We start from the raw sequence: 26,424 nt of genomic DNA on the forward strand, positions 1-26,424 counted from the left end.
GCAATGAACTAACAATAATGCCTGGTACACAGAAAGCTTGTTTGCTCGCTCACTCTCTCTCCACATATACATATTTAGAGTGTTTTATATATATAATATTAAGAAAAACAAATCATTGCTGCATATACTTAAAAGCCTAGAACTGTATAAAAAGTGACTTCGGCTGGGAGGGGTGGCTCACGTCTGTAATCCCAGCACTTTGGGAAGCCGAGGTGGGCGAATCCCGAGATCAGGAGTTTGAGACTAGCCTGGCCAATATGGTGAAACCCTGCCTCTACTAAAAATACAAAAATTATCTGAGTGTGGTGGCGTGTACCTGTAATCCCAACTGCTCGGGAGGTTGAGGCAGGAGAATCATTTGAACCTGGGAGGCGGAGGCTGCAGTGAGCCAAAGTCGTACCACTGCACTTCAGCCTGGCAACAGTGAGACTCCATCCCCCCCCCCAAAAAAAAAACTTCAGAGAGAAGCTTCTGCATTATAAATCATGTGAAACAGCTCATCACCAGCTTAAGGTCTGAGTCAAGAACTCCTACACTGAGGTCATGTGAGCCATGGTTTTGCAGCAGGTTACTCCTACAGCTTGTTTTCCATGTTTAATTTCACTGCTTATTTTCAGTAGCTTACTACTTGTACAGTAATATCCTGAAGCTCACTATAATTATAGTTTCACGCATACCTCAATATTCTCTCTTATTTCTAAAACAATGTAGAAGTATATAATGACGAATTCACAGGTATTCCACTAGATTTCAACATACTTTTTCAAGCATGTTTTGAAAAGCTGGCTTTGTCCCTCTTTGCTTTACTAATAATCACATTAATGCAACAAAGGCCAAGAAGGCCTATGAATGACACTGATAAGCATGCCTCAGGTATGCAATAAAGTTGTTGATTTCTCTCGTAATGTAAACTTCATTTTGTAATATTAAGCAAAGAATCCTATATCTTTTCTAAACATGGATTTTCTTTTTTTTTTTTTTCAAGACAGGGTTTCACCATATTGGTCAGGCTGATCTCGAACTCCTGACCTCAGGTGATCTGCCCGCCTCAGCCTCCCAAAGTGCTGGGATTACAGGCGTGAGCCACTGCGCCTGGCTCTAAAAGCAGATTTTCATACTGTGCTGAACTAGAAAGAGCCTAGTAGAATACAATTTCAAAACGGTCATCACTTGCTCTGAGCTACTAGCTGAAGGCACAAAAAAATGGGGAGAAGAGGGAAGATGAAATTAAGAAACCAGAAAACAGTCAGTAAACCAAGGTAAAGGAGACAAATGAGAGGCAGATGGACAAAGCACCATCCGTGTGTGTGTGTGTGTGTGTGTGTGTGTGTGTGTGTGTGTGTCGTGTTACCACAGACACAGAAGAAGGAAGACAAGGTTCCTGCCCTGGGGAAAACAGAGCTGTCAGCCTTTGTCTTTCTCATGTACCTCAAAGATAACAATAACCTCATAGGGATAGAGTTTAACTACTCTTAAACTTTCCATTTCTTCTAAAACTTTCCATATGAAAAATCAAAACCCCCAAAACCTTACCTCTCCAGTGGAAAGGAGGTGGATAAAGAAAAGAAAAAGAGGGAACATTTTACTTTTCACTTTATGCACATTTAACTTTTTTTTTTCTTTTTGAGACAGAGTTTCACTTTTGTTGCCCAGGCTGCTGTGAGTGCAATGGCACGATCTTGGCTCACTGTAACCTTCGCCTCTCAGGTTCAAGCGATTCTCCCAAGTAGCGGGAATTACAGGCGTCTGCCACAACGCCCAGGTAATTTTTTTTATTTTTAGTAGAGACCGGGTTTCACCATATTGGCCAGGCTGGTCTCAAACTCCTGACCTCAGGTGATGCACCCACCTCAGCCTCCCTATGTGCTGGCACTGGCGCCTGGCCTTAACGTTTTTTTGAATAACAATTTTATATAACTTTTATAATTAAACAAATATATATGTATATAAAGAAAATCCCCTTCTCTCTTCTCCAAGTTTAATAATCTCAATTACTTTAAGTATTCCTTAAAAATAACTTCTTTTTTAAATACTTGGTAAGGAAAGGTCAAAGGCAAAGCAGGCAGAGAGGATGAATTAGAGAAAGCTATCCTCATCTGGTCTTCCCACAAAATGCAAAGAAAGAAAAAAAATCTGACCATGTTGACATGTGGATTATAGCAATAGTTTTTGGTCTACTTCCTGTAGACAGTCTCTAAATGAATTCTCTAATTCCCTAGACTACTCCCTGCTCTGAAAGTAATAAATTCCCTGTACTTTGTAAGGTAAACCAGTGAACAAAGAATATTTTCACCCTGGGCATCAGGAAAGTATGTATAGCGAAGTGGACGCTTCTATGCACTCCAACACCTGTGTTCACAGTAACAGATTTTACTTTAACAGAACCCATCCACAGGGTATTCGCTGCATAGCCAGTACAGATACTTAGTGAGGCCAAGATTTCAAAGACCAGACAGAGAGGACATTAACTTGTAGAGTACAAAAGAGCATACAACAAAATACTTTTGATCCTTAACACTGTGAGGGCTCAATAAGAATTAAAAATGCTTAGAATCAATGCTATCAAGAGTCAATCCAGGCGGGTGCAGTGGCCCAAGCCTGTAATCCCAGCACTTTGGGAGGCCAATGAGGGGGGACTACTTGAGCCCAAAGTTTGAGACTAGCCTGGGCAACATGGTGAAACGCCATCTCTACAAAAACATACAAAAATTAGCTGAGGCATGGGCCTGTAGTCCTAGCTACTTGGTAAGATGAGGTGGGAGGATCGCCTGAGCCTGGGAGGTTGAGGCTCCAGTGAGCTGTGAGCTTGTCACTGCACTCTAACTTGGGTTCACAGAGTGAGGCCCTGTCTCAAAGCAAAAAAAAAGTCTAGTAAGGTTACATTCAAGAAAAGGGGAAGCATCAATAGTTAATCAAGTAACCACTGGGTATAAAAGCATACCTAAACTAACTTTACCATTGAAAAAACTCCTAACCTAGCTAATATATTTGCTTATTTTCACAGTATTTAAGTTTTGCCCTAGAGAGATTTCACAGAGTATTTTTTAAATGCCAAATGGATTTCCTTAACAGTCATAGAAAACTTTCGCCTTGCAGATCTTTAATATTCTTCACTTGATAGTACTAATTTTCATTGTAAAAGTCCTTTTATATTCAAATATGGTGCTCCACACACAGTGAATGTGCAGTAAGTACCTGTTAACTAGAAATAGTATTTAATACATTAAGAGAAAAGATGTAATAGATTAAATAATTTTCAGTTTGTCTTTACAAATTCTTTAAGCATTTCACCTGCCTTCTTAAAAGCTACGACATGGGATTTTATCTGTTGTACAGTAAGGATAAAAAGATAAGATGTTTTCTTTTTTTTTCTTGAGACAGAGTCTTGCTCTGTCACCCAGGCTGGAGTACAGTGGCGTGATCTGGCTCACTGCAACCTCCGCCTCCTGGTTTCAAGCAATTCTCCTGCCTCGGCCTCCTGAGTAGCTGGGATTACAGATGCCCACCACTACGCCTGGCTAATTTTTATATTTTTAGTAGAGATGGGGTTTCATCATGTTGGCCAGGCTGGTTTTGAACTCCTGACCTCAGGTGATCTGCCTGCTTTAGCCTCCCAAAGTGCTGAGATTGCAGACATGAGCCACCACGCCCGGCCAAGATGTTTTCTTAAATTATTATTTTTCTAAAAGGTTTTATAGCTCTTAGGTAATACTCTTAAATCTTTTCCATGTAGATACCCAGTCCATACCAGGGCTCAGAAAACACTTCATTTTATTTAGGCCATACTCGTATGTGGCATGGAGACAAGAGAGCAGAGTCTAAAATACTACATTTTGGTCAAGAAATATATGTGGAAATCCTGAAGTAATTACATGGATTATTCATCCTATAAGAGAAAACACGTTTTTCTACAGCCAAATCATTCTCATATTTCCCCATATATGTAAAAATTTTAGGGAAGGAATGGTGGCTTACACCGGTAATCCCTGCACTTTGGGGGGCCAAGGCAGGAGGATTGCTTGAGGCCAGGAATTTGAGACCAGCCTGGGCAACCTAGGGAAATTCTGTCTCTATATTAAAAAAAAAAAAAAAAAAAAGTTAAAAATTGAAAAGTACACAAAAATGTCACTAGACCCTTCACCAGAACATTTTAGGAAATGTCTGCTAACTCCAAAGCTACCCATAGACTGCCTAGGTTTTTTCACTTTCGGTCTTATTACACGTAAGACTACAGGGATAGTTCTTTCATTTACAGTTACATCAAACCAGATTTTTAAAAAGTGATACATCTTCTTTGTATTTTCTGAATAGTACATTTACATATGTTAAGACCTGTACTAACCAAGAAACTGTCAAAAACTGCTTTTGATTGGCATGGCTAAATTTAGACTCCATGCCTTCTTTCTGCAGATTTGGTGAGAGGACTGGTGGAGTTAGAGAGATGGAATGCTTCTTGCATAACCATCCCACAATACGAAAGGATGCTCACAATCTAATAAAAACAGATGCATGTGAGGTCTTTTAATTCAATTTCTCTTCTCCAAGGGAGCTTTGTTTTAGCAAATAGCAGTAATTCTCCACACCAGTGTAACTGCTTTCCAAAATTAACAGATGTTTCCTGTACATTCTGGAAGCCTGGTCAGTGGGACACTGGTTTACTCAAAAGGCAGCTGGATTCTGACTTCACACAAGCAAAAGCAATGTTTAACCCGACCACTGTTTGCTCAGATGTGACTACTTACTTTGTGCCAGGTATCTGCTGGGGCCAAGGACACAAAGGTGGTGTAATCTCTCACAATATTTATTCTTACATAGTTGTCCCTTGGTATCTGGGGGGATTGGTTTCAGGACCCCCCCCCACAGAGACCAAACTCCATGGATGCTTAAGTCCCTTATATAAAATGGTATGGTACGTCCATATAAACCACATCTATCCTCCTGTATACTTTATTATTATTTTGAGACAGAGTTTTATTCTTGTTGCCCAGGCTGGCATGGTCATGGCTAACTACAACCTCCACGTCCCGGGTTTAACCAATTCTCTTGCCTCAGCCTCCCGAGTAGCTGGAATTACATGCGCCTGCCACCACACCCAGCTAATTTTTTTTTTGTATTTTTAGTAGAAATGGGGTTTCACCGTTTTGGCCAGGCTGGTCTCAAACTTCTGACCTCAGGTGATCCACCCGCCTCAGCCTCCCAAAGTGTTGGGATTACAGGCATGAGCCACTGCGCCCAGCTTCTCCTGTCTACTTTCAATCATTGTTAGACTACTTAAAACCACCCAATATAAATGCTATGCAAACAGTTGTTATATTATTTAGGGATTAATGATGACAACAAAAAGTCTGTACATGTTCCATACAGATGCAACCATCCATTTTATCCCTAATATTTTTCAATATGTAGTTGGGTGAATCCATGAGTGTGCAACTGATGAATACAAAGGGCAGACTGTGCATGTATTTTTTTCAAGGGAAGCAGAGGGATGTTAACAAAATGTTATGATAGATGAGGAGTTGGTGCTGAACAGTAGAAGAACAAGGAAAGGGGTCCACTGTAATGTTTGATATGTAGTTAAAATCAATATAGTAAATGTTAGCTATTTTTATTATACCATAAACAGGATATGCCAGGTATATGCTAGAGAAGAGAGTGGAGGCACAATGTACAAAAATTCACTTCCTCGTTCATTCTTTCAATAAATATTTACTAAGCACCTATTATGTGTCAGGCACTTCTGGGCACTGAGGACAAGGCAATGTAACAAAATTTACTTCCCCCATCCATGCGGGCTATATTCTAGTTGGAGACACACATAAGCAAACAATTAGATAATATACTGACAAGAATACGAAGTGTTAAAAGGAAGAACGAGATCAGTGGATGGAGAGCAATGGGGTAGACTGGGAGGGGAGTGTATTTCGTTACCTTTCCAACACTAGAAGGGGAGGATTTCCAAAACGGTAGCATCTGAATTAGGTCTAGAAAGATGAAAAATTCTGTCTATGAAATGGGTTTTTTATGTAGTGGGAAAAAAGCTATGAGACAAGAGCGTATTTTGGTATGTAGAATGTGGTCAATTTTGTGTAGATGGGCAATAAGATGATTGAACTGGGAAGGCAGACTGCCATAATGTGATATTACTACACACCTGTCAGCATTGCTAAAATAAAAAACAGTGACAACTGGCTGGGCGCAGTGGCTTAGACCTGTAATCCCAGCACTTTGGGAAGCTAAGGTGGGTGGATCACGAGGTCAAGAGATCAAGACCATCCTGGCCAACATGGTGAATGAAACCCTGTCACTACTAAAAATACAAAAAGTTTAGCTGGGTGTGGTGGCGTACACCTATAGTCCCAGCTACTCAGGAGGCTAAGGCAGGAGAATCGCTTGAACCTGGGAGGCAGAGGTTGCAGTGAGCTGAGATTGCGCCACTGCACTCCGGCATGGCGACAGAGCAAGACTCAAACTAAAAAAAAAAAAAAAAAAACGGTGACAACCACCAAGTGCTGGCAAGGTGTGCAGACACTAGATCACTTATACATCACTGGTAGAAAAGCAAAATGGTACAGCCACTCTGGAAAACAGTTTGGCAGCCTCAAAAAAATTTTTTTTCAATTAAAAACAGTAATAAACCAGATTGCAAATTCCTTGTGGGTAGGAACTGTCCTTAATTTCTGTGCTGTTTTTTCACTTCCACTTCCAAATGCTGAGAGCAGCCTCAGATAAGGACATAATTGGAGGTAATTTACTTGTTTGCTGATTTACCTGAGGGGACATGAAGTTTACTGACTTCTATAAAAGTAAAATCTATATTTTGTTATAAATTCTATATTTTAAATGTCATATAAATTCTATGGAAAAAAAAATCTAAAAATCCAACTCTCTCGGAAGCACCTGAAAACATCCCCCCTAGCAGGTAAAATGTCACTATGTTTACATGAGAATCAGAGACCTCCGAAATCAACTGTCATTAGGTAGGAATCTTAGCGCACCAGAGCCAAAGAATACTGGCAGATTGAACCCACAGGACTTCGCCAGGCTCTATAACAAAAGCTTCAGGGCAGCATCACACCACTGTCCCTTGTCCATCCTCTGTTTTGTTTTAGCATAAAGCACAGGGAAAGGCAGGAAACGAGTGACGTTAAGGCAGTGAAATGGACCCGCATCTACATCTGTAGACTAAAAACTGAAAGCCTATACTTACATGCCCTTTGATAATGAAACATCCTGACAACCAGGCCAACTGTGTAACTATTTGTGGGTAGATTTTAATTTAAATTAATTTGAGAGAAAAAAAGTAGAATACAGTTTCAAGGGGGCAAGGACGGTGGCTCACACCTGTAATCCCAGCACTCTGGAAGGCTGAGGCAGATGGACCACCTGAGGTCAGGAGTTCGAGACCAGCCTGGCCAACATGGCAAAACCCCGTTTCTACTAAAAATACAAAAATTAGACAGGCATGGTGGTGGCACATCTGTAATCAGCTACTTGGGAGGCTGAAGCAGGATAATTACTTGAACACGCGAGGCAGAGGTTGCAGTGTGCCGAGATCATGCTGCCTGCCGCCTTCTAGCAGCAGTGGATGACACAGCAAGACTATCTCAAAAAAAAAAAAAAAGAAGAAAGAAAATTTAAATCTACCTTTTAAAAAAATCTATTCATTTTTTAAAATCTTTAAAATCTTTTTTTAAAATCTATTCATTTTTTTAAAATCTACCTTTAACAGCCAAGTAGAGTTTTTAAAATCAGTTTGGCTTTACAGAAGCCTGTTACATAATTAGCACAGTAACAGTAGGTTGTGCATAGAAGGAAGTTATTATTTATCAACAGGGCCTCGCTATGTTGCCCGGGCTGGTCTTGAACTCCTGGACTCAAGTGATTCTCCCACCATCGCCTCCCAAAGTGTTGGGATTAAGGCAAGAGTGACCACATCTGGCCTAGAAGGAATTTAAACATGCTTTCTATACTATGACTATGGCATTTATTCACTTAAGACAAACCAAGTTTAGTCCAGCATAGACAGCATTAATAAACATGCCAATTCTCTCTCTCTCTCTCTGTATCTCTATCTCTTTCTTTCTTTCCAGGGTCTCACTGTGTCACCCAGGCTGAGGTGCAGTGGTTCCATCTCAACTCACTGCAACCTCTGTCTCCCAGACTCAGGTGATCTTCCCAGCTCAGCCTCCCAAGTAGCTGGGACTATAGGTACACGCTGCCATGCCTGGCTAATTTTTTAAATTTTTATAGAGACAAGGTCTCACTATATTGCCCAGGCTGGTCTCAAACTCCTGCTTCAATCCAAGTGATCCTCCTGCCTTGGCCTCCCAAAGTGCTGGGATTATAGGCATAAGCCACCATACCCAGCCAGATGACAAATTAAAAAGTCACAAAGAGACATCTCAATCCCTTTTACCTTGGAATTGGAAGCAAATTCAACAAGTCTTTTGGTAGACAGTCAGTGACTATAACCTGTGTTAGCAGCTCCAGTAAAATGCTAGCAGTGCTTTGCCTTTTCTCTCAACCTATGGCCAGACTAAACATGCTCCCTCATCCAGTGTCCAAGTCTCACTCTCTCACAATTCGAAACGTTCAGGCCGAGTGTGGTGGCTCATGCCTGTAATCCCAGCACTTTGGGAGGCTGAGGCGGGAGGATGACTTGACGTCAAGAGTTCGAGACTAGCCTGGCCTACATGGTAAAACTCCATCTCTAATAAAAATATAAAAATCAGCAGGGTATAGTGTTGTGTGACTGTAATACTAGCTACTCAGGAGGCTGAGTCAGAAGAATCGCTTCAACCTGGGAGGTGGAGGTTGCAATGAGCTGAGATCATGCCACTGCACTACAGCCTGGGCAACAGAGTAAGACTCTGTCTCTAAAAAATGAAAACAAACTCCCCCCCCAAAAGGCTCCAGAAAGTCTTCCTCCTCTAAGAAATCTTTAACTAATTAGAGGGAACACATCACCTGGCTCTTTTGGGGGAAATACATCCCTACCATTCATTTAAATCAATTTTTTTCTTAAGTTAATAAGGGATTATCATATTATAAAAAGTATTTTAGCCTTACAAAATATTTACTTTGGGGATCCATAATGATTATTAAATAAAAGTGCTTTAGAGGTCAAAATGTACTTGACAGAGGGAACAAAATGAGGAACAGGGACAACAGATTAAAAAATGGGGCTCTCATGTAAATCAGTGGGGAAATATGAGACATGCATAATCCTTTCCATGCTATGAATGTTCACATGCAACTAGTAAATGACAGGAACTATATTTAACTTGCTTTGAATATCAGCCACCAGCTACTGGACTAAATGCAAATATGACGTAATTCAGTTTCCAACCTTTGAAACACCTATTACCTAACCATAAAAGCTTTCTATTCAATAAGCTCTTCTTGCATGAAAAATCTGGGGTCTCTGAAAATGCTCATTAATTTCTATTCATATCACTGCAGGTGTCTCTGTGTTTTCCCTCTAGATGGTGAACAAATTAGGGACAGAAATATTTTGTCCATTGTGGTCCTCTGGGTAGAAGATTCACAGACCCCTACAAATATTAATAATAGTGAAACCATGGCTCACAGCAAAGAACAACATAAACATGTTCTGACTAAAAATCAGTATGTCTGGCTGGGCACAGTGGCTCAACCCTGTAATCTGAGCACTTTGGGAGGCTGAGGTGGGTGGATTACCTGAGGTCTGGAGTTTGAGACCAGCCTGGCCAACATAGTGAAAGCACATCTCTACTGAAAATACAAAAAATTAGCTGGGTGTGATGGCAGGCCCCTGTAATCCCAGCCACTTGGGAGGCTGAGGCAGGAGAATCGCTTGAACCTGGGAGGCAGAGGTTGCAGTGAGCTTAGAGCGTGTCACTGTACTTCCATCTGGGCAAAATTGGTGAAACTCACCCCACCACCCCCGCCCCGGCCCCACACCGAAAAAAAAAAATCAGTATTGGCGCAGGATCAGAAAACTTGCTTCCATACTTCAGTTTACCTACACAGTAGCTCTGTGCTCTTGGGCAAGTTATTTAACCTTATTCTTAGTCTCCTCAACTGTAAAAAAATAATAATAATAATATCTATCTTAAAGGATAAAAGGGACTAAATGTTACATGCAAGAGCTCCTAGCATTACGCTGGCATATCGGAAATACTGAGTAAATCCAAGCAATTACTATTAAGCCTAAAATTCATACTATTTATGTGAACAGCACTTGTAATCCTTCCTATTGCCTAGTTTACAGACTTGGTGGGGTGGAAAAAAAGCTGGATTGATGGGGAGTCAGTTTGGGGGAAGAAAGTTTTGTTAACATGTATTAGTAGCATCAGATTATTTGTTTGCTGAACATTTCTGCCTAGTTTGAATACTCACCTTGCTGAAATCACAATTTTAAAAATAGCCACATAATTCTGTATTCATATGCAGCTGTGTGCATGGCCTCCTTCCTGATAGCGGCAATAATACTGTTACAAGAGGAGAAAAACAGGGTGATGATGCAAGTAAACCTGAACCTTTGTCCTGAACAACTACAGTCACTTTCGTCTTCTAAATTTTGCTCACTTTCTCTATAATGCTTCCACCCCAGCATTAGAAGCCCTAGGCTGGAGCGCCGGTTTTGGAGTTTCCCATTTCTGTGGTGTGGGGGAAAGTCAACAAGTCTTGCTGGGCTTTGGTTGCATTACTGCATGAAGAGACTGGACTGCATGATTTGTAATGATTCCTTTAGTTCTGAACTTTAATCATTCTATGACTGTATTTAACCTAAAATCATTAACAGACATTTAATTTCTAAATTTTTTCAAACCACTTGATTATCAAAAAAAAAAAAAAAAATCCTTATTTAATTTTTCTTACCCCCAAACTTCTAAAAGACTAAGATTTCAGAAACTTTTGCTATCAAGCAAATCATATCTGGACTTCTAGATAATTTCATTATCCACCCCTGCCTTCCTTCCCAGTAAGAAGGGCAGTAGAGATGGGCTGTACTTTATCTGCATGTTTTTAGTGGAGCTATGGAAAGAAAAATTAAGTAGTGAAAAAAGCTACCTTTTTTTTTTTGAGACAGTTTTGCTCTGTTGCCCAGGCTGGAGTGCAGTGGCTCAATCTCAGCTCACTACAGTCTCTGCTTCCTGTGTTCAAGCAATTCTCCTGCCTCAGCCTCCCAAGTAGCTGGGACTACAAGCATGTGCCACAATGCCCAGCTAATTTTTGTATTTTTAGTAGAGATGGAGTTTCACCATGTCGGCCAGGCTAGTGTCAAACTCCTGATCTCAAGTGATCTAACTGCCTTGGCTTCTCAAAATGCTGCAATTACAAAAAGGTATACTTTTACACTGAAATCTCTCTCTACTTGGGACTGTGGGATACAGCTAAGAACCAAAAGAAAGTTAGAAGAGGCGGGGATAAGCTACAAATTATTCCTTCTTTATACATTTTGTCAACTTTCTTATTGACTTAAAATTATAGTTGCCAAACAATTGAAAATCAGAACTGCTTTTCAGATATAAAACAAAACCAAACAGGCTATTCTAAGTTTATTAAAAATCAGATCTACTCTTTAATTTGTAATGTTTCACATGATACTAACATATGCCAAAGTATGTCAACTGTTATAAATGTTATCAAGAAAAACTGACTTCAAAAAAATAAATGATCTAAGTAAAACATGAAGTTTTCGACTGAATCCAAAGGAGCTAAAAGAACAAGCAGTTACGCCATTTCAAACATAAAAAGCCTAAATGTGTTTGTTTTTCTTTTTATTTTCATGGAAACATTAGGGGGAAACTGGTTTTCTTTGTTCAGTGTTTATTATTTCACCTTTCCTGCATCAGAAACCAAAATACTTTGACAAATGGGAGAGTCTTATAAACAGACCCTTGAAGATGAGGGCTCAGAACCACTAATCCATCGCATTTCCATCACTATTCATTTTTCATGCAATCACTTAACCACCATAACTCAATTTCTCGGCATATAAAAGGGTAACATAGCAACCTTACTCCAATTCATGCTTATATGGAACCAAAAGGTATAATAAAGGCAAACAAGAAGGGCTGAGAAACCAGGGGAAGAAAACTGAAAGAAGATAGCTGTTCTTCCCAGAAATATAATCATCATATTTATTCCACTTATAGTCTATTTGGCCCTCCTATTTTTATTGCTCCAATGATAGATTATCTCTGCCTGCTGTCAGAACTACTTACAAATATAGTTTTTTCCTTCAGAGATTCACAAACACAACTACCAGAAGCAGATTAAACCACCAAAGTAGTTTTTCCATACCACCCAGAAGAAACTAGGCAGTTCCATTCCTGAACTTAAGACACTCAGCCTTAAAAAAAAAGGCCAGTACTTCTTTGTACTACCTACACCCAAATATGCTGTAACACGAACTGTTCTTTGTACTTAACATAGTTTTAAGAAAGTATTAAAATAAATAGGCTGATATAAACATGTCTAGTCTGCTTTAAAAAAAAAAAAAATCCAAAAGGGCTTTCCCTAAAGACCAAATTTATCTATGCAATTCCAGGAATAGATGATTAATTTTTAAAAAATGTCTAGAAGAACACAAAAAGCTATCAAAAGTAATATGCAAGCATAGGCATTACTTATGAATATGTGAAACATGAACATACTCATTCCCTTCCATAAAGACACAAGCCCAGATCCGGAATTCCCCTGAACCACCTGGAAGATCGGAGAGATAAAGTTCATCTCCACCTCTTCATCCTGTTCCTTCCCCCTTGCTACTTCTCTCCTCAACACACTAACCTTTCCCTTCTTAAAGGCTACATGATTCAAGAGTCACAAAAGCCACTTATTTAACTTCACTACTGTTTTATTACTGTCAGTCTCATTTCCTACTACTTTCTATCACAATTTTCATTAGAAGCTAAATATGTTCTTGTGGATGGGTTGGGAAAGCGACTCCCACTCAGTTAAGACGACTGCAAAAATGCATTCTGATTTCCAAATACCCTACTACTAGGTTTTCGCCATTCACAGACTGAAGGATGACTGTCTGATTGCCTGATTACCTTTAAAGATCAGGTTGCCACAAGTACAAATGCTTAGGAGAATGTAGTGGGCCCTCCTTGTCACCCTCCCCACTTCTGCCCTTCCCAAAAGATTTACACTGGGGACATTTCACTAGAACCTAGGTCAGAAATTCACTTTACAAAGCAATGTCTGTCTCACTGACATAACTAATTCAAATTTTATAATAACAAAATAATCGTATCCTTGGCTAAATTTAAGATTTTTAGGTCTTTATTATTCAAGAACTTGATGAAAACATGGCAATGGAAAACTAGTTAGCTCTAAAAATAATAATGCAACCTTTTATTCTCCCAAAGTGTACAAATTTCAGCTATCTCAAAACAATGTTGTACTAAGCTGGACAGAATATACAAACACACACACACACACACACACACACACACCCCTTCTTCCATACATTTTTGTAGCCCATATTTTTTTCTTCCATCTCTGACAAAAATATGCCTCTAAAAATGTATAGTGACATTCTACCACACAAAAGCATATACTGTATATGGGCCGGCGTCGGTGGCTCACACCTGTAATCCCAACACTTTGGGAGGCCGAAGCGGGCTGATCACTTGAGGTCAGGAGTTCAAGACCGACCTGACCAACATGGTGAAACCCCATCTCTACTAAAAGCACAAAAAATTAGCTGGGCGTAATGGCGGTGCCTGTAATCCCAGCTACTCGGGGGGCTGAGGCAGGAGAATCTCTTGAGCCTAGGAGGCGGAGGTTACAATGAGCCAAGACTGCACCACTGCATACCAGCCTGAGTGACAGAGTGAGACTCCATCTTAAAAAAAAAAAAAAAAGCAATAACATGATATCATTTATCTGCTTTGGCAGGAAATGACACCAAAGTAACACAGCTGGACAAAATACTGCAATTTAATTACTAATACTTAATTGATACTCTTCATAATGCTTATTCCAAATAATTCCTTTTTTTAAAAAAAAAAATTTAGTTTTCTTTTTTTTTTTTGGTCATAGAGACAGGATCTCACCACGTTCCCCAAGCTGTTCTCGAACTCCTGGCCTCAAGCAATCCTCTTGGCTCAGCCTCCGAAAGTGCTGAGATTACAGGCATGAGCCACCACGCCTGACCCCCTAATTCCTTATTAAAAAGAAAGAAGAAGAGCTTGATTTCCAAGAAAGAAAACCCAATGCTTCTGCTGCAATTTCAAATGCAGGGTAAGTATGCAAACAAACAGATTTGCCAGAACTGTGTGGCTTCAATTCTAACACGAGAAACACAAAGTTAAGGAGGCATACAGATTTTTTATATTTCCTGAGCTGCCTCTGAAAATAACTTACAGGAAAGGGCTGCTGTTGACTATCAGTCCCAACCCCCACCCTCTAACTGTGCATAATCTTATCTGTGCTATGACAACATGGAAATGTTCCTGGGTTGTTAATGTATACCCTAACCCTTACACTGAAATCCAACAATACCATGAGGTAGTAAATGAAAGCAAAGAGAGAGGTTTTCTAGACGAGGTCTCATGATTTTCAATGAAAATCCCATAACAGGACTTCTAATGTCATTTAGCAGCTCTTCAAGACTAGTCTCAAATTTAAAATGAGGAGAAACTAACAAAAACTTAGTACTTCCCTTCACCAGAGATGAGGGAACACTTTGATTCATTTAAAAGGAATACTTTTGAAGTTCAATTTATTTTGAATTCTGGTGCTTGAGGAAGACCAAAAGATAAATCCAAACCTGTCAAATGATAGGGACTTCTGGGCAAAGTTTCAAGGGACAACAATCCACATTCCTGATTCCACTTCCTCTCTTCTCCGTCCTCAGTTTGCAATCTGACTCCTTCTCCAACACCACCACTGAAACTGCTCTCACCAACATTAAAAAACAACCTCCTAAACACCACATCTAATTACTGTATGCCCATTTTAAAAAGCCTTGGTTCAAGTGTTGCCATGTGGGGGATGTTTTCTTCAATACCCCATTAAGGGCACAACTCAGACAAAGACAACTAATTAGTAAAACCATGCACTATAAATATCTGTCACCTCACTGGGCAGAAGTTCCTTGGGAGTAGGCATCCCTTTTCACCTTTGAAAGTACAATGCTTGACATATGGTCAATATCTGTGGAATAAATAAATCAAGGGTTGGCTAAGTTATCTAAGAAAACCCAATTATCATACTTTTTCTTTAAAGTGTTTATAATAAGAACAAACTGAAACAACACAGGAAAAACTTGGAATGTTTCCAGGGAAAGTTTTCTTTATAGATTCAAGAAATCTGCCTCAATTTCAAAGGAAAATTCCAACATTTGGACACTGTAATTTCACTGATTTGTCTATTACCCTTATTAAAGGCTCAAAGGCTCAAATTTTAGGAATTTCTCTCTGAACATCAAACTTTTTAGCTAAAAATAATAGTAAATGGGTACACATCACCTGAATATTAATAAGAAATGAAGATCCTTTGCTTGCTGGCTGTTTTATGTTTATTATATCTGAAACATTTCAAGGAAGAGGTCTTGTAACTGTACCCCTAAAATGTCAGAATCCAGAGTGGCTCATAATTGCACTACCAACAGACTAAACGATGACCTAACTGGAACACCTAAAGCTACGGTTTCTCCAGCCCTGGGAACTTCCCTTCCAGGCTCCTTCATCTTCAGGTTTGGCTGTTCGTCCTTTCTCCTCCGGGGTTTCCCAGGGCCACTCCTTACACCCCCAACCAGTCTCCTCTTCCAGTTTCTTCTACTCACTCTGCCAAGCATCAGAAACTCAATTAGCTGAACGATGCAGTTACAAAGGAAAATGGGGAGGGAAAAAGAGAAGGGATTGGAATAAGGAGAAAAGGAGGGGGGCCGGGCATGGTGGCCCACACCTGTAATCCCAGCACTTGGGGAGGCCAAGGCGGGCAGATTATGAGGTCAGGAGATTGAGACTGTCCTAGGCTAAGATGGTGAAACCCGGTCTCTCCCAAAAAATACAATAAAAAAAATTTTAGCCGGGTGTGGTGGCACATGCCTGTAGTCTGAACTATGGGGGAGGCTGAGGCAGGAGAATAGCTTGAACCCAGGAAGCGGAGGTTGCAGTGAGCCAAGATTGAGCCACTGCACTCCAGCCTAGGTGACAGAGCGAGACTCTGTCTCAAAAAAGAGAGAGAGAGAGAGAAAAGGAGGTAAAGAAACTCACTGCCTACTAATTCCTAGCCTCTACCCCACCCTTCCTCTTATCACTCCTGATGACTTTCAGTCTTCCTCACAGCTCACCCAGCCTCCAGTTTCCTCATTCTTCCTTAGTCATCTCATCCCTTCCACAAACCCTGAGGCCTCAGACCTTATAGATTTCCTCCTCTGAGATCCCAGGTGCTTAGCCTCACCCTGGCTACCACCTCAGCCCCAGCTTGCATCACAAAGGCACGTGCACGCACACACACAAACACAGTCAGAGAGAAAATTCACCTCCCTTGGGCTGGGGTAGGGAGAAGAGTGGAGAGGAAGCCAGGACAGTAATGGTTAATATAACCTGGGGGGCAAACTGGGGACTTTGCCACCATTTCAAAACTGTTTCTTTAGGAAATACATTCTGAGCTCCAAATTATCATGAACTTTTGCAATACAATCCTATTAGGAATTGGGGACTAGGTGCCTACAATTACTTCCTGATAAATTGTAAACATGTTGTTATAAATTTGTAAATGTTGGCCAGGCATGGTGGCTAATGCCTATAATTCCAGCACTTTGGGAGGCTGAAACAGGAGGATCTCTTGAGCTCAGGAGTTTGAGACCAGCCTGTGTGCCAAGGTGAAACCCCATCTCTACAAAATACAAAAATTAGATGGGTGTGGTGGCACATGCCTGTGGTTCCATGGGAGGATTACTTAACCCCAGGAGGTCAAGGCGCAGTGAGCAGTGATGGTGCCACTACACTCCAGCCTGGGCAACTGAGTAAGACTCTATCTCAAAAAAAAAAAAAAAATGTAAATGGTAAGCACAGGATTTATGAAACACCTATATTCTAAAGAAAGCAACCATGTGGACTATACCCAAGCTTGTCAAAAGTCTGTTTACTAACCAGAATTTGGTTGGTCACATGTGTAGACTCTGTAAAATTCATGATTCAGTGAATTAGAGCCCTGATCCAGACTTTCTTCCCTGAAGGTTGAGAAAGTAAGATACCCTTCTGATGATCGCAGCAGAAAAATCTTAAGCAGAGTTCATTTGCATTTTTTCTTACCATTTTAGAACCCCAGTCAGTGTACTGGATTTTGATTTAATTATTCTAAGGCACAGGTCTGTATTTGCAACAGACTACCAAACAGGATCCTCTCAGCTCACCTGAAATGTATGTCTTGCTGTTCATTTATTTTATTTCAGAGTGTCAAGGTGTCCTCCTCAGGAAGGCTTGAATTTCCTTTCTCCTCTATTCAATGTTGTTTACAAGAGGAACAACCTCCCAGGCAGTGCTGTGATTCTGACCCTATGACTCAGGGCTTTTGATTCTGCTGGCACATTTTAGTAGTCTCAAGCCTGTTGCAGGCTCCCTACTCCAGGCCTAAACAAAAGTCTCCTTGGAAAGCGAAATTCAAAAGCAGAGCTCACCCAGCCTTCACCAGGCTGCCCTACTTGACAGCCTGTAACCTGTCCAAAGCCGCCCTTGGTTTCCTGTGGCCTCCAGAAAGAAATCTCCTTATGAATGCTGTCCAGCAACACTGGCTGGCTGTGTACATTAACCCCTTCTCACCAGCTTCCCCACATCGAGCAGCAGGGCCTTAATGACCTAAGAAGCATACCAGATAAAAAGCAAGTTCCAGAATTGGCAGAGATAATGGTAAATCCTCAGGATTTAAACCTGATGGCCAACAGAAAACACACCCCAATAGCCAAACCTCCAATTTCAAGATAAAATTGTACTCATTCACAAAGAAAGTGATTAAAAAAAGAAGAAAATTTATCTTAGGCAAGGACAGTAGTATACTGTGAAGAAGCCAACCAAACTTATTATACACACAAATAATATGCAAAAGCATGTTAAAAAAAAAAAAGATAGTACCAATAAAATAGTTCCACAGAGAAGTGCAATCCTTAAAGTAGATAATTTGAAATATTTATGTCAAGAACCAGGAGTGGTGGCTCACGCCTGTAATCCCAGCACTTTGGGAGGCTTAGTTGGGAGGATCACTTGAGCCCAGGAGTTCAAGACTAGCCTGGGAAACACAGGGAGATCCCAACTCTACAAAAAATAAAAAATAAAAATTGGCTGGGTGTGGTGGTATGCACCCATGGTCCCAGCTACTTGGGAGGCTGAGGCGTGGGATATCACTTGAGCCCAGGAGTTCCAGGCTGCAGTAAGCCTTGACTGTACCTCTGTACTCCAGCCTGGGAGACAGAGTGGGACCCTGTCTCCAATGAAAAAAAAAAGAAAAAGAAAAAGAAATATTTATGCCAAGGAACGGGCTTTTGCCTAGCTACTAATGTTCAGGAAGCAGAAATATGAAAACAGAATGTAGTCAGCTGTGAGAAAAATTAGGCAAAGGAGGAAAATAGCCTTTTTTAGGAAAAAGGAGGAAGGGCAGAGAAGACTGACTATGAGTAAAGAAAAATACTATGAGAACATCTGACAGTTAAAGAACCTCTTTTTTTTTTTTTTTTTTTTGAGATGGAGTCTTGCTCTGTCGCCAGGCTGAAGTACAGTGGCAAGATCTCCACTCACTGCAACCTCCGCCTCCTGGAGTCAAGTGATTCTCCTGACTCAGCCTCTCAAGCAGCTGGGACTACAGGAATGCGCCACCAGGCCCAGCTAATTTTTGTATTTTTAGTAGAGACAGGGTTTCACCATGTTGGCCAGGATGGTCTCCATCTCTTGACCTTGTGATCCACCAGCCTTGGCCTCCCAAAGTGCTGGGATTACAGGCTTTACTCACTGCACCCAGCCAGGAACTTTAAATAATTTACTTTACTTAGCACACTGGCTTGCTGGACAATTTTACTTATTCAATTCACTCAACAATGCTTTTCTCTGGAGCCCCTGTGATATAGTTTGGCTGTGTCCTCACCCAAATCTCATCTTGAATTGTAGTCCCTACAATCTCCACGTGTCATGGGAGGGACCCAGTGGGAGGTAATTGGATCATGGGAGCAATTTCCCCCAAGCTGCTGTTCTCGTGATAGTGAGTGAGTTCTCACAAGATCTAATGGTTCTATAAGGGGCTTTTCGCCCTGTAGCTCTGCACTTCTCCTTGCTGCCCCCATGTGAAGAAGGACGTGTTTGCTTCCCCCTCTGCCATGATTGTAAGTTTCCTGAGCGAACTGTGAGTCAATTAAACTTCTTTCCTTTATAAATTACCCAGTCTCGCGTATGTTTTTATTAGCAGCATGAGAACAGACGAATACACCCCACTATATGCCAGCTATTTTCTACAAAAGTCACATTTTAAGACTTGAATTTCAAAGACCTGAAGTCAGTGGCCTAAGAATAATCTAAAGATTTCCAAAAAGGTCTGTGTGCTTTTTTGTTAAACACAGACATTGGAAATACAACGGACAAGCTACCTATGTGACTATGGAGAGAGACGGAAGCAGCTGCAGTGGTTGCTTCCTTTGCCTATTTTCATTTATTCTCTCTTAGACCCAATCAACATCTACAAATTGTCTTCTAGGTCTCTTGCTTGGCTTTATTCAGGACAAAAAGATGACTAGAATTCTTCATGGAGCTTAAAACAAAATAGAGAGCATCAGACATGCCAATAATTAAAGCATATCACAGCATAACCGGATGGTCAGAATAGGAAGTAAACACTTCTGACTAGGTAATTGTAGCAGCTTCGTGAAACCAAAGACTCCTGAGGAGCTGGATCATCAAGGATGGACAAGATTTTAATAAGAGGGATGGAGTAGGTATTCCACAGGTAGGGAGTGCACATACAAAAGTGAGAAATAGGTCAAGCGCAGTGACTCACGCCTGTAATCCCAACACTTTGGGAGGCAAAGGCAGGAGCATCATGCCCAGGAGTTCAAGACCAGCCTGGGCATGACGGCAAAACCCCGTCTCTATAAAACACACAAAAATTGGCCAGGTGTGGTGGCATGCATCTGTAGTTCCAGCTACTCAAGGAGGCTGAGATAGGAGGACTGCTTACGCCTGGGAGGTTGAGACTGCAGTGAGCTATGATCACATCACCACACTCCAGCCTGGGTGACAGAGCAAGGCCCCATCAAAAAATAAAAGTAGATTTTAAAAATTAAATTTTTAAAAAAGAAAGAAAGAATAGTTATGTGTTTCCTACATTTTTCCTATATCCACTTGAGGTCGGCAATTAGCCATCAACAGGTAAAATGACCAATCTTCAAAGAGTAGCAACTTCTAAAACTTTGGAGGTTTCACCGACAAAGGCACCATACATAAATGCCTGCATTTCAGTAACTTCAGATTTCTTACACCTCGCAAATAAATGTCACTGAATTGGCTAATTTCCTGCCCCATGTTTCCTGCTGTGACTTTTGAGCTTATGCCTGGAGGCCCAGGACCTCTCTGTTCCATGCCTTCCTTGTAGCACCTACATTGCCACTGGTTCAAATTCTTTGAATTGGCTACTAAAATAAATTAACTACTTCAAACTTGTATTGCAAATACCCATTCCAGCTGTATGCTAAAAGAAGGCTGCACTTGAGAATAACTTAATACACATTTTCTAAACGATTCCTTTACCATGTGTTTTTCACCCCTGCATTCCTAACTCACCAGGCTGTTGAAGGTTAATTGCAATGATGCATGCAAAAGTGTCTGTCTGGCACCTGTTACCTGGAATGCTGATGTCTGAGTCCAAGTTGCAGCTGGCCATCTGGTGCTTCATACGGCTCTTCTACCTCATACACATTTGCATCAGTGTCCTCCATGCTGCTGGCATTCTGCCATTTCAACTCTGGAGTTTTCCCTATAGCCATAATAAACGGCAAGTTCTCATACTCTGGTATTTCCTCATAATGGCGTATATTTTCATACTCGGGTGCACAGAGGCTTGTAACAGATTTGCAAGGTGCCTGAGATGATGACTCCCGGGAGAGCATTTGGTCATCCAAAGACTCAGCTCTCAGGCCATTAGCCGCACTGGTCTGGCCCCGAGACTTCTTCCTCTTCTTTTGAGATTCCAGGATATAGTTATCTGTAGAATATGCCTTCATGGGTTTACTTCTCTTCTCCTCGCCTACCAACAAGCCGTGCCAATCACTTTCAATCCCCTTCTGCTCCCCACCGGAGAGGTGGCCTGTGGTGGTGTCTGCAAAATGGCTACTTTTGGACCAAAATTTCTGAAAATCACTCTTCATGAAGCAGATGGACAGTTTCATGTTGAGCAACTTTTTAAAAGAGCTTTTCTTTGTAGAGTCTTTGCAAGGCTTAGCGCACTTTTCCATATCCACAGCAGATAATGATTTTGCCCTGGGCTTGGTTAGGGCTGTTGAAGGCTCACTGTTTGAGGATATGGTGACAGACTTTAAGGATTCTGGGTTCCCTGAAAAGGGTAAAATAGGACGAGGCAATTTCCACACTGGTTTTTCTGAAGCCCGCTTAGGCTTATCAAAGGAGGGTGACACACCACGGTTTTGAGCACACAAATGCTGAAGGTGATTTCTTTCTAGACCCTTCTCTGAATTTTTTTCTTCAATGGAGTAAGAACTTTTTTCCACAAGCTCCTCAGAGGCAGCCTTTTTAAGCACTCCTGTAGCAGGCAAGCTGTGTCTCTGAGGTTTTTTGGGGACAATTCGTAGGGAATTTTCTTCTTTTATAACAGATTCCTTTTGCATTTGAGGGGCAGAAACTCCCAGGTTTCTCCCAGATTGGAACTGTTCATTGCAAGTTAATTTGAGCTGCTTAGGCAGGCTCATAGATAGAGTACTACATCTTATAAAACTGGTCCCTTCGTCCACAGCAAGTGATGTACTAGAACCATCTACAGTTGTGCTATCAGAACTCAAATTAGAGTCTGTATCAAAAGAATGTGCTATTTTTTCGAAGGAAGATGTTTCATGACACGTGGCTTTTTGTGAATTCACTAAGTCCTGTGTGTCACTGTTAGATTCCACATTCAATTCACTTATATTTCCTAGCTTCACTTTATTCACCTGTTCCTGCTTACACAAAACATTCTGATGAAGAACACTGATTTTACTGATTTTCAAACTATTTTCAGTAAGACGGGAAGAGCTACTGTCTGAATTCCCTGCTTCTTCAGTGCTTTCACTAGGAGTATCTACGTACTTTTGGCGTAATAGACGAGCAGTTCGTGTCTTTCTGGGCTTGGGAGTTGGAAATTTGGGGACATATGGTACTAAATGAATTTCTAAGGGACCAAGTTCTTTGACTTCTGATGTCTTACTAACTCCATCTGAAGATATAAAAGTCCTCGTTTTCCCATTTTGCAGAGCCTCTAGTTCAGATGATTGAAAGCAATTATTGCTTTTTTCACTATCATCCTGGGAAGTTTCAAAATTTTCACATTCATCACTAGGAAGCTGTAAGTGGCAACTGTGATGATCAGGAACTTTTTCAAAGCTGGATGGGGAAGGTGACAGATCTGCAAATTCAAGTCTGAATTGTTCATTTGAATTACAGTCACCATTCATTTCTGGGTTGTCTGTGGGCCTGTGCTTCTGTGAGGAAATAAAAGGTGGTATTCGGTGTATTAAGGCATCTTTGAGCTTCTCTTCTAGGATGCTTGCCTTTAAAATGACCCCATCATGGTTCTTGGCCTTTTCACCACAGGAATCACATTTACTCCTAGTTTTTATAGTCAAAGACTCATTACTTTTACTGTTTTCTAAATTTTCATTCATTTCCAGGGGCTCTAAAACAAGCTTCTTTACACACAAATTCTCTCTATGGCAAAGCTTATGGATACATTCGGAACTGCAGGAACACATTGGTGAAATATAATCGCTGCTCTGATCGCTTTCATATTTACAATTAAAAGTGCTTTCAGCTAATTCCTGTTTATGCCCTTCCAGGTTCACCATGATTTTCCTTGATGGCGACTGTCCAACGTCTCGAACAGGGGAGCTCTTCAGGACTTTTGGTTTCGGGGCTATTGCTGGTTTCATTTTCTTTGTTGACTGTGGAATACTAGAAATCACAATGTCAGGTTTAGGTGCAATAGGAGGTGGAGCTGGCTTATTATTTGCCACAACAAACCTGGGCTTGGGGGCCACTGGTGGCTTCTTAATCTCTAGAAAGGAAAAAATAGTAATTTGATGTCAAAATAACCAAAGGACAAGATAATACATGATTATATTTGATAGCATTTTTTTACTTTTAACAATATGAACTTGCATTTTACTAAGTAGAGTATGTTACATTACATAGTATCAACATTACTCCTGAAAATTCCTTAAATTATCCTTCAATTCCATACACAGCTTCGGGTCTACTGTACAGTTTTAAATAAATCCAATACAGTTTTTTTCTCTAACTTTGGAACTAACTACCATACCTTTCATTGACACTAAATGAAATAACTGACTTCAGTTTGGGACCCATATAGCAGTTCTTCAATTCGTTTGCCAAGTGCTGAGAGTTGAATTTGCCTAAGTTAGATGTAGGATACAACTCTTTAAACTTCTCATATGAATAAGCAGTAGTAGTCTTCTACCTCAAGGATAATATAATAGAGTTGTATAAATGCCTTTTATCAATGATCTGTCTACCTCAGTAGAACCCCAAAACAATCTTAAAAAAGGAAGACAGAGATCAGAAAGTTTCTAACTTAAAAACTGAAAATTAATTATTTGGTATTATTTAAGGCTCACAATAAAGCCAGTTTTTTTCTGCAAGAGTTATTGATTGGAATTTTCATTATATTCCTTCATGGAGCTGTATTTTTTTAAAAGTCACATGTCTAGGCCCTACCCAAAAGTGAATTAATCAGGGGACAGATCCTAGACATCTGTATATCTTTTAAGTTCCACAGGTGATTATGTTGTTTATTCTTCATTAATAACCACTGTTCTAATACATTTAAAAAATAACCACAATTTCTAGTGTAGTAATTCTTCCTAGACATTTAACACCTATTATACATGTTGTATCAGTATAGATCTGCTTCTATACTATAGAAACCTAGTAAAAGCTTCATACAAAAGACCTATAAAACGAAAAGATAAATAAAGCCTGTATATCTGTAAGTTCCTTCACGTTCTTCCATCTCCACTGTCATGTGATAGACCATATTTACCCAAGGAGACGTGAGCTAAAAAATATTTTATCTTTTATGTTTATATTTGTTCCTTTGACAGGATCTAACACTTAATAAAAACTTCATTCGCTGAAAAAAACTTTTCAAAGTATCTGCTGCAAAGGACTGCTGGACATTGTTTAATTACTTGAAAATACAGGGGCTCTGATATTTCATTTGGTGATGACTTCCTTTTGAATAAAGGCAATCAGTCATGACACTTGGGAAGCTATTACATGGAACTGAGTTTTTTTAAAAAAGGAAGAGTAGGGTGTTCTACTTCCTTTTACCCACCAAGAAGAATGCCCTAAATCTCTCCTTCTATGTGTGCGATAAAGATTATATGATGATACATGTTTTCTTACTCATTTTCTAGGTGTAATGTCATCATGAATTAAAAAAAAATATTTTCAAAATAATACAAATTCTTGTACTACATAATTTCAGCTGTTAAATAAGCATAGTTAGTTTTGTATGAGTTTTTTAGGCAGAAAATAACTATAAAACCCTTCAAAGCCTAGAGGTGATAAAGCTTGCTGTAAATGTCAATCAAATTAACCCTCCATTTATTAAGTCAAGCCTTAAGAGAAAGGATGAACGCCTTAGGCCTCTTCCCAACTGCACATCTTACTCAATAAAAACTGACAGACTGCCAAGTTGATTTCATTTCTGTAACCAATCTCAAAACATCCTACCTCTGGGATATTTTTTTTTTTTTTTTTTTTTTTTTTGTTGTTTTTTTTTTTTTTACTGGAAACAGGATTTCACTACGTTGACCAGGCTACTCTAAAACTTCTGGCCTCAAGTGATCTGCTTGCCTTGGCTTCCCAAAGTGCTGGAATTATAGGCGTGAGCCACTCTGCCCAGCAGTAATTCATATTTCATTATAAACATTTTTCTTTAAAGGTCATTTATCACAGAATAAAAGAAATACATGTTTCCACACTGAATCCTGGCTCTGAATTTACTAGCTTATGTGGCCTGGCTCCACTGCTTACCACCTTTTGTGTTCTGTTTCTGACTTACTTTTGTCATTTGTAAAGTAAGGAAAAAATTATAGCATTGTGAGGATGAAAGGTAAAGGCAAACTACTTAGATCAGGGCCTTGCCCTAGTGAGTATTCAACAAATATTAATGATAACAGTGATAAAAACAGTAAGTACATTCTTATACTTATGTTGCCTATGAAATTGGGTCTTCTGCTTTTGGACACAGGACAAGCTGGCATGGAAACTTACAACTGTTCATTCATTCATAAAAGCTCTTAGTGACTTACCTATGCCAACTACTCCAAGAGACAGTATTTTGGAACACATTCCCAAAATTAGTTAGATGTCCATATGCTCTGTAATTGCAATGGTGTGATAAAATGGATCATTGTAAACCAGTGGTATTCTAGGTGGAGGAATTTGAATGAAAAGTAATGTTTCTACTCAGAAAACAAAGCAGAGCTAAATGAGAGATGACAGCTCATCTGGATAAAGATCTTTACAAGCATCCCAGTAGAACAGAGGAAAAAACATAAAATAATTAATCTGGAAGAATTTATTTACATTTGACTTTGGTGGGTTTTTTTTTCAATTTTTCTATGTCTCAGTATATTTTTATGGTAAGACTCCTGACATGAAAAGATTTATAATGTTCTCTATTATACAGACACATTTAGACACAGTCATATATTAAATTAGTTCCACAAATGAAAAATCCTGAAGATAAGCCTTTGCATACAAAAATTTGCAGTTTTGACTGAACTGTCTAATTAATCCAATAAATATTTACTCTATTAGGAGGAATACAGAGATGAATATAACATCATCCCTCATACGTAGGAGCATGTAATATTAATATAATGAAAAAAACTGATTGCACATTGATAAAGATAATATTTATTAAACACTTAAATGTTATGTACTTTTTTAGGTGCTTACACAGATCGGCCCATTTAATTTTCACAACATTCACCTGTTACAACATATGCAAAGTTAAAGAAGAAGAGTGCTTTATGACTGAAGACTAGGAAGGAGGTGATATTACATGTGATAAAATAGAACTCAGTGTGATGTATGACCTCAGCATGAACAGCTTCAGTATAAAGGAGAAAACATGGATTGAAGTAGACAGAAAGAAACTGGATAATAAGGAAATGGAAGCCAAGGGCACAGATTTCTGTTG

The 26,424-nt window shown here is 39.9% G+C and overlaps 1 protein-coding gene across 1 annotated transcript in view; it reads right to left on the reverse strand.

Annotated features, from left to right (window-relative positions):
• The window catches only part of FGD6 (FYVE, RhoGEF and PH domain containing 6), a 137,268-nt gene that overhangs the window by 106,266 nt on the left and 4,578 nt on the right, over nucleotides 1–26,424 (reverse strand). The window contains exon 2 of the mRNA XM_017515954.2: nucleotides 20,829–23,247. Coding sequence (XP_017371443.1) covers nucleotides 20,829–23,247 — 2,419 coding nt within the window. The remainder of the gene's footprint in view (nucleotides 1–20,828; nucleotides 23,248–26,424) is intronic.

The sequence above is a fragment of the Cebus imitator genome, unplaced genomic scaffold (genome assembly GCF_001604975.1).
Source record: "Cebus imitator isolate Cc_AM_T3 unplaced genomic scaffold, Cebus_imitator-1.0 Scaffold18, whole genome shotgun sequence".
In the NCBI taxonomy this organism is placed as follows: Eukaryota; Metazoa; Chordata; class Mammalia; order Primates; family Cebidae; genus Cebus; species Cebus imitator.